This window comes from Arachis ipaensis, chromosome B3, assembly GCF_059453495.1.
Source record: "Arachis ipaensis isolate K30076 ecotype BB chromosome B3, ASM5945349v1, whole genome shotgun sequence".
Lineage (NCBI taxonomy): Eukaryota > Viridiplantae > Streptophyta > Magnoliopsida > Fabales > Fabaceae > Arachis > Arachis ipaensis.
This window is the reverse complement of record NC_142438.1, coordinates 215,761-224,624: the sequence shown is the minus strand read 5'-3', so window position 1 is coordinate 224,624 and position 8,864 is coordinate 215,761. Positions and strand designations below refer to the sequence as shown.

The 8,864-nt window shown below is 33.7% G+C and overlaps 1 protein-coding gene across 1 annotated transcript; it reads right to left on the bottom strand.

The window, feature by feature from the left end:
* Positions 1 to 6,853: 6,853 nt before the first annotated feature.
* Positions 6,854 to 8,392, bottom strand: LOC107629486 (NAC domain-containing protein 100). Its single transcript, XM_016332293.3, has 3 exons — positions 7,948 to 8,392; positions 7,593 to 7,870; positions 6,854 to 7,520 (listed from the first exon to the last, which is right to left on the bottom strand). The coding sequence occupies exons 1-3, from the start codon at positions 8,120 to 8,122 to the stop codon at positions 7,020 to 7,022; spliced, it is 954 nt and encodes a 317-aa protein (XP_016187779.1). The 5' UTR covers positions 8,123 to 8,392; the 3' UTR covers positions 6,854 to 7,019.
* Between the last annotated feature and the right edge of the window lie 472 nt (positions 8,393 to 8,864).

Genomic DNA, 8,864 nt, shown 5'->3' with positions numbered 1-8,864 from the left:
AAAGCTGTAAAAGACACATATCCAGTGAATTAATACAGTTAATAGATCAAGGCGTGTAGGACTCTCTAATTAGGGGAGTTCTGAAAGAATTTATTTATCATGTTCATTAAATAAAACTACCACATGTTACAAATGCGATAATGTTTTTTTTTTGGACAAAATAAGAAAATGAGCATGAATTAATGTTCTCATCATGCTATGTCATTACAGCTTCAAAACGCAATGCATCGATTACATGAAATGGGAAATGAATGATTTGATGACAAATTCAAATGAATAAACTCAAACCATAAATTAAAAGTCACATATACATACATGCAAAACAAATTTATTTCCTTTATATATATAACCGATTTCCCAACAGGTATTGAAACCAATTGGTTCTAATAATCGGATTAACCATTTCTCTCTACAACCCTATAAGTGAGAACATAATATAGGAAGAATTTTAAGAGGACCGAAAACACCGGTGTTCTAGTTGTTTTAATCGTTGATCTGAATTATAAAAAATATATAATATATATTAATTAAAATCAACGGTTAAAACAAGCGAAACACCGGTGTTCCGGTACACTTGAAATTTTTTCCATAATATATGTCTTTGTGTTTCCTTTTTAACTTTACTTGATTTTCTGTTGAAGATGGTTTGCATCTGGTCCTACACTGATTTCAGTACATGTCACATTCAATTTTGTCTTCATTTGCACAAATTCAATGTTCTTGCTTGACTGTACAAGCATTTATTCAAAATGAGATATGATACTTTTACCGTTGTTCTTTTGTATTCATTTTTTTTTTAATTTTTCGATAAATGAAATATGAGATTTATATGGTGTGAATTTTACTCTCTTTTTTTATTATCCGTGTGAGTTATTTTTCTCTTTTTATTAGTCCATAATTATATATTATTTAACAAATATTTTATTTTTTATACAGACAAATTTTATCTTATTGGTTCTGAATTTTATTCTAATATGTTTGGCTTTTTTGTTCTATTCGTAAATAAAGATATCATCTATGAGACTTTCGTAAAAGAGGATAATCACGGAATATAATTGAATTGTTTAATTCACTATAAAAAAATCGCTGAGTACCATAGAATTTTCTGTCGAATTTAGCATCGTGTGTTATTGTCGGATTTATAGACAGAAATTGAAACTATTTTTTCGTGTCAAACATTTACCGTCAGATTCGATATTCCAACAATAAAACCACTGGTAATATATAATTTGAGGGAAAATGGAAAACTTAGTGCGGGTTCGTTACTGTTGGAGTTACCGTCGGATCTATCCGACGTTAACTCAATTTAGTGTGACGCAACGTTTTGGTCATCCACAAAATATTACCGTTGGAATAAATCCGATGGTAATAATTCCTAAAATTCAAAGCGCGAACCCTCTCCACCTTCATTTTGAATCCCCCCTCTCTCTCTACCCTCTCTTCTCCCACACTCTCTCTAACCCTCTCCTTACCGCTCCGTCAGCCCCGCCGCCGTCGACAGCCCCTCTGCAGCCTACTTTCGCCGCCTCCTCTCCCCTCACCCTCTGCAGCCCACTCTCTCTCTAACCCTCTCCCTCGACATCCTCTCCGATAGCCCCTCTCTCTCGCCTCACCATCCACCTCTGCCACCCACCACCAACAGTGCTGGCCCTCCAACATTTTCCCATCGTCACTGTCATCGCTGCTACCATTGTTATTGCCATTGCTGATGCCGCCATTACTGCCGCTGCCTCCTTCTCTATTCTCTTCTCTACTCCTACATTTCAGGTTTTTCTTTATTTTAATATTAATTTCAATCTTTGTTTTAGTTATCCTTAGTATTATTGTAGGTTTTAGTTGTTAATTGGTGTTATGTTTGAGTTCGATTTCATTTTTAGTTTTAGAGGATTTAAGTTGTTAAGATAGGTTAGATCTAAAGTATTAGGTTTTAAGTTGTTGAAAAGTGTTTGAAATTATGAATGAATTGATCGATTAAGATAGTTTGTTTGGATATTCTGCTAGAAATGTTGCGAATTACTACAACTAGTATTGTTGATCGAAAAAAATTTTCGATAGAAGTAAGTTGAATCGAAAAGAGTTAAGTGTGATTTTTCGAGAGGATACACGTGTAAGTATAAAGTTGGAGGTAATCGGTAGTGTTGATTTGGATTTCGATTGTTTTGTTGATTGAGTGAGCCAAATCGAGTAGAAGACTCGATTCGAAGAATTGAGTAAGGTCTTCGAAAGAGCCAGTCGAGTAATAAGGGTTGGAATATCTATAATCATGCGACGGGAACGGTTACCAAGAGAGACTGCACTTCAAATTTGAAATATTGTATTAAATTTTAATTAATTGTAAATTAATCGTCAGTTATGTAAGATTAGCCTATAAATACTAGGAAACATTAGTGAATAAAGGTTGAAATCTTTTAAGAAGAAACACTCTAGCACTCTCACATCCCAGCAAATTCCCGAATTTGCAATCGAGTTACATTTTCTGTAGGGTTCCTCCATCTTCTTCTTTCTTTCAATTTATTCTTCTGTAAACTTAACATTTCAATTAATTATATTTACCAAGTGTTTTTTATTTTTATTGTTCAATTTATCCTTCTGCGTTTAAATTTTTTATGTTAAAGTCCATTGATCCAATCGAAGGCATTTTATTGTCTTCCTTTAATTTCATTGCAAACCTTTCTATTTATTATTTATTTAGTTTTCAAAATTTTAATTTCCAAGTCCTATTTACTAGTTTACCGATTTGCTTTATTTTTATTTTTAAATTTGGTCTAATCGAAGATGCTTTGATGCACTTCTAGAAAACTGGTACTCACACAGAAGAGTAGGTTTCGCTCCCAGATCACTAGATATTGAACCACCATCGATTTGCTAAAAATCGACAAAACAAGTATATTGTTAATGTTGACTTCTTGTCAATTAGAGTTGAAAGAATGATTGATTGTGCTATTTGATATATTTGATGCTTTTGAATGCCAAGTCTTTGATAATATGCCTCTTGTAATAATTGAATTTTTGGTGTGTATGTAGTGATATAATGCCACATTTGTTTATTCATGAACTTACTTTCAATCACTATATATCACACTTTAAAACTTTACTTTTGCACAAATTCATCATAAACTATTGTTGTCTTTTGTATGTGTATTAATATTTTTAGATTTGGTGAATTTAATTGAGTTTTGACTGATGTTGTGGATTGAGGTTGGTTGGATTTATGAAAACCGTAAAAGTGGATATATGTCCAATTTTAGGAAAAGTTATATCAAAATTTTTTTAAAATAATATAAATGTTGAAGGATTTATGTTGTATATGCTGATTAGTGTTAGTTGGTATTCTCTTTGCAGACATGATGACAGGTAGCAGAGGTATCACGAGTCAGTCTCGTGGTCGTGGTAGGGGAGGGTTTCCACCGGTACCCCCAGTGACTTTTCAGCTATCACCCTCTATTTCGACTACCCTGTTGACCCCTGTGATGTCACAGGTGGGTCCACCAGACCAGCAGTTCAACATGGTCATGAACCCCAACTACATGTCTCCTTCTGCTACGCCCCTTTCAACTCCGATCCAGCTACAGAGACTGCGGTACCAGAATCCTCTAATGCGTCCCAATAAGATGTCCCTCAAACACTGCCCGTCACATAATTGAGGATTCAGCCTGATGGCATGACGGCGTGAGTACTATTTTAATATCTTTTATTCGTAATTTATTTTGAATTTGTTAAGTTTTATGAGTTCTTATGTGTTTGCTAATCTTAAATTTTTTTTATTGATAAGTGTACATACACAAACAACAATGTATATACATAGGAGATCTCCAATGTGATTAAGTCCATGTACGACAACTCATGGCCGAGTTACACGAAGATCTCTGTTGAGACCAGAGCACGATGGTTTTAGAAGTGGGCGGTAAGAACCCAATGTTGTTGAATTAACTGTTACTTGATTTATTTTATTACTTGATTTCAATATATATAATCTAAGTCGTTGGAGCTTGAGGCGACATTGGCGAAAACCTTCAAGTATACCCATATGTTGAAGGCCAACAAGTAGAGATTTGTTGATGAGTGGTATGCGGCTCATTATATGAGTTTTCAATTAATTCTAAGTTTGAAATATATTCGGTTTAAAGTCAATTAACTGTCATCCTAATCACAATGTGTGTTACAAAGGAGGACTACATGCAGATATTGGAGGCCGCAACCCAACAATCTCAGCCTAGTGGGACGACCCCAACTCTGATGCCCCAGTCGCCAATCCTGATAGGGTTTGGCACAAAAATAAAAATAAAAAATATTTTCACAAACTAATCAATCATATTATTTTTTATGTTGATTACTTGGACATGAAATTCATTGTAATATATAAGAGAAAGTAAGGGTGGCAAAGCGGGTCAATCTGCTCTGTCTCTCCCCACCACAAAACAAAACGGACTGGCCCATCCTGCCAAAGTGATATAGGCTGAACTTGCTATCCCGTCCCATCAAAGGACGGACTGGCTGGTTGGCCCACCTTCTCTCTATTTTTTTTAGATAGTCTATATTTATAACACAAAATATACACCAAAAGTAATAACTAAAAAAAGATTCAACAATCAACACAGTTCTGCATTCAAAATCAAAATAGTAGATCAGAGGACAAACAAACTTAAAAACAGCAAACAATTAAAAACAAATAAGCAACCATAATAAAAAAAAATTAGGGACAATAAGCACCTATAATGGAATTAAAAGCTCCACAACAAAACTAGTATAGCACCAACGAACTGATTTGGTAAAATTTTAAAAATAAAAGAAAAAACATCAATTGTACGAATCTGAAAATTAAAACTGCCAGAGTGAGGGGTTGGCTGGTTGGGTGAGCGCCACCGCGGCTAGCCCGTGATTAACGGCTAAGCTGAGACACCGAGAAGTTGTTGGTATGTGTTGACCGTGGAGGAGAGAGTTAACTGCTTTGATTCTCAACAGAGGAGGAGGTTGGCCATTGAACGCCCGGGGCGGAGGAGGCTCGCTGCCTATGGTACTTGCTAGACTACTGTTGGTGCTTGATGTTATTATTGGTGCTTGGTTGAAGTCCCGCGATAATGAATACGCTGACTCTAGAAGCTTTGAACATGATAAAAATGTTGGTGCTTGGAGCTTTGATGATAAAGTTGATGAAGAGAGAATAAGAATAAAGGGGACAAGTGACATGATTGTGAATGTTTGATGGGGTGAAAGAAAAGAGAAAAAGGTGATTTAATTTTAGGGTTTGATATAATATTAAAATCTCTGTCCGTTCTATCTTTACCCAAATTTATAAGTTCAGCGGTATAGATTAGGCGAATTTTTTTATTTTAACGAATTTAAAATTTTAGTATAATCTATTATCTTTTGCAAATTTGACGGATCGACCTGACGGATTCGGTCCGTGTTACCACCGCTAAAAGAAAGTGATACAAGGCAACCATAGAATAATGGGTTAAGTAAAAGATGGAAGTGATACAAGACCACCATAGAATAATGGGTTAAGTAAAAGATGGATATAAGTCACAGTCATATAGAATGTTGTGGAATTTTCAACATTTTTTGTAGTGCATGTCCTATGATTGATTGGGTAAAAATGTTTGAATTTATGTGTTTGACAACGAAACATATGTAATGTCTTATCAGACGCGCACATGTATATAGAAAGAGAAAGGGAAGAGTCCTACTGTTATGTACAAGGCAGATTTGTTAAATTGAACGCATGCAAAGGTAAATGCAGATAACTTAGTTAAATGTTTTTTTCTTTTTTGTCCATGTCAAAGCACGCGCGTGCACGTGTTTACAAATATTAGAGACTTCTTCTTATTGACTCTGTCCCCGCAATCTAATATTATTCTTAGGAGTAAATAAAATATGCAATTCAAATATTAATTACCAGAACCAATAATGGTCATTCTTCCTCCAAGATCTGCTCATATATATAGAATCAAGAAAAACAAGATCAACCATGTAGCGTACCTATTGCTCTCATCCTACCATTATTTTTAATCCAACTTGACACAAAACATCTATAATAAGAATTAATTACATTATCTTTTACCAACTTATTAGATATTATATAAGATCTTATATCGTTATACTTTATAGTTATGTAAATATAATACCGGCTTATTTTTAAATTATCGTAAAATTATTTATTCTAAAAATTTAAATTATTTGATAAAAACACAAAAATACTTATATATCTAACACAATCTAATTCTAGAATTTAGATTTTGACTCATACAAATTTTACTTTCAAATCATAAATAATTATATATCTAATACTAAGATCATATAAGATGTATAGAAATATATAAAAATGGTTATGTACACACAAAGAATCAATTATCAAATTAATCGTATATAAATATATATATTATTTAACTAATTTTTAATATAAATTTTATATTTTAAAATATATTTTAAAAAAAATATAGGTAGATAATGAGAATACTAAATAATATGAACAATGGATATGTTGGATGTTCAATTCAATAGGTATGCAGATGATTATGTCCATTATTTTTAATTGGATGGTTATTTATTTTGATTCGATTTACTCTGCACAGTTAACAATGATTGGATGTTAAATTTACTAGGTATACAATATTAAGATTTAGGAAGTAATTTGGAGGTGGAGTATTTTTTTACTTTATTAGGTCAATTTTAGAATATATTGTTCACATTGTTAATAAAAATCATTGTCTACCTAGCAAAACCAGATATTTTATACCGGATCTGATTTGGTAGCTGATAGTAATATTATATAATGTAAGAAGAAAAACTACAATTAACCCTTAGAATAATGATAATGATAATTTAGGTGATTGCAACCATAACAATAGCAAAGTATCAAAAGGACCAAAATAGTATAAATTCACAAGATTATTACTGACATCACAAAATATTCATACATGATTTACTTAAAATCAATTCAGACAAGCAACAACACCAAAAGACAGAATAAATCACAACAGAATGGCTTCTCTTGTACCCTCAGAATTCACTTTCCATAGCTACTTGATCTGAACCTGGTAATTCCAGAGGCTAGAAAGGTCCTGTGGGGCAACAACAGAAGTGATTCCATTGTTGTTGTTGTTGTTGTTGGCATCAACAAGAGAAGTTTGATGATGGGCCATTTCCCTCTCTGCAGGCTTGAAACCACTCCTGAGGTTTGAAGAATTGTTTTGAAGCAAGGTTCTGAGAATTGAATGGTCCTGAGTGGTGTAGCAACTTGGTGGTTGAGCATGTTGCATTGGCATCCCTTGAGAAGTGTAGAATGAATCAGCACCAAAAGGGGTGTTGCTAAATGGATCAAAGATCCCAACTTGGTTGTGAATGATTGGATTGGAGAAGCAGGGCACGTAAGGTGCTGTAGTAGCAGTGTTGGAAGGTGATGATGAGGAATCTGCCAATGGTGGCAAGAAAACAGAAGAGTCCAACCTCATTATCCCGGTAAGATGGATTTTCTTGGCGGCTGAAGACTTCTGAAACACCCTGCAAATCACCCACTCGTTCTGCACAAGCTAGAACTAGTTAATGATGATGGATGTATGAGTTTGAAAACAGAGGAGAAGAAAAGGAGGTACCTTTGCAGATTTGGGGAGGTTGTGGGGATTGAATTTACCATGAAGCCTGAACTCATGCATGACCCAATCAGATTTCTCACCTTTGGGAGCCCTACCTTTGTAGAAGACAAGGGTCTTCTTCATGCCAACAAGTGATTTGCCTCTGTATATCTCCTTGTCTTTTCCAGTGGCCTTCCAATACCCTGCTTCTGTTGCTCTGTTTGTCCTCAATCCTGTTGGGTACTTTCTGTCCCTTACACAGAAAAAGTACCATTCTTTTTCACCCATTTTCGCCTTCCCTAAACAATATAATCTTTATATATATATATTTCAACAAAACCAAATAAGAAACTGAATTAGTTTAGTGTGAACTCACATGGCAAATCCCAAGGCTCAGACCTATTCAAGTCCACCTCAGCAATGGCTCTGGCTGAAAAGTTAGTGTCAATGACCTTGTTGTAAAGGTAATGACTTATAAGCTCTTCATCAGTTGGGTGAAACCTGAATCCTGGTGGCAAATCCATCTCAACCTCTGAACAAATGTTTTCCATTTGATATGTAAGAACCCCCAAAATGAAAAGGGTCACCCTTGGTTTTCAATATAAGAATTTTCTAGGAATTGCTGATGAGAATCGAAGGAGAAGAGATCGAGTATGCAGAAAGTGGGAAAGAAAAGGTGATGAGAATCATGGAAGTGATCGAGAGAGATTTGTAAAAAAAGCTGAGAGAAAAAGAATCCCCCTAAATACCACTCTCTCTGTGTTTGTGTTTGTATTTCAAAGAAAGAAAGAAACGTGGAATGTAAGGCAACCCAGTTGGTCGTTTATTGCCCACTTTCTTCAACTTTATATCTATTATCTTTTCATAATTTTACACACAACGTTTTTAGGACTTTTTTTTTTAATAATTATTGTAGGGTAAACTTTGATATTCATTTTATTTTATCATAATAACTTCTAAATGTGAAGTGTATATATAAAAACGAATTATTTTATGAGAAATTTTGGGACCAACTATTTTTAACTATTATTTGACTAGTATAATAATTAAATATAAGTACAAATTATATTGATTCATGTGTATAAATTTTGATAAATATAAATATAAATTATATATTTTTGTGTGTAAAACTTTTATAAATATTGGTATAAATTATTATTAGCCAAATATTGATTAAAAATGATAATATTTGCTGGTCATATAACATTGTTTTTATTTTATCGTTCTTTTCTTAATTTAACGAGAAACTAGAATTTTAACCGTAATTACATTACGGGAATATAAATCTTTTTA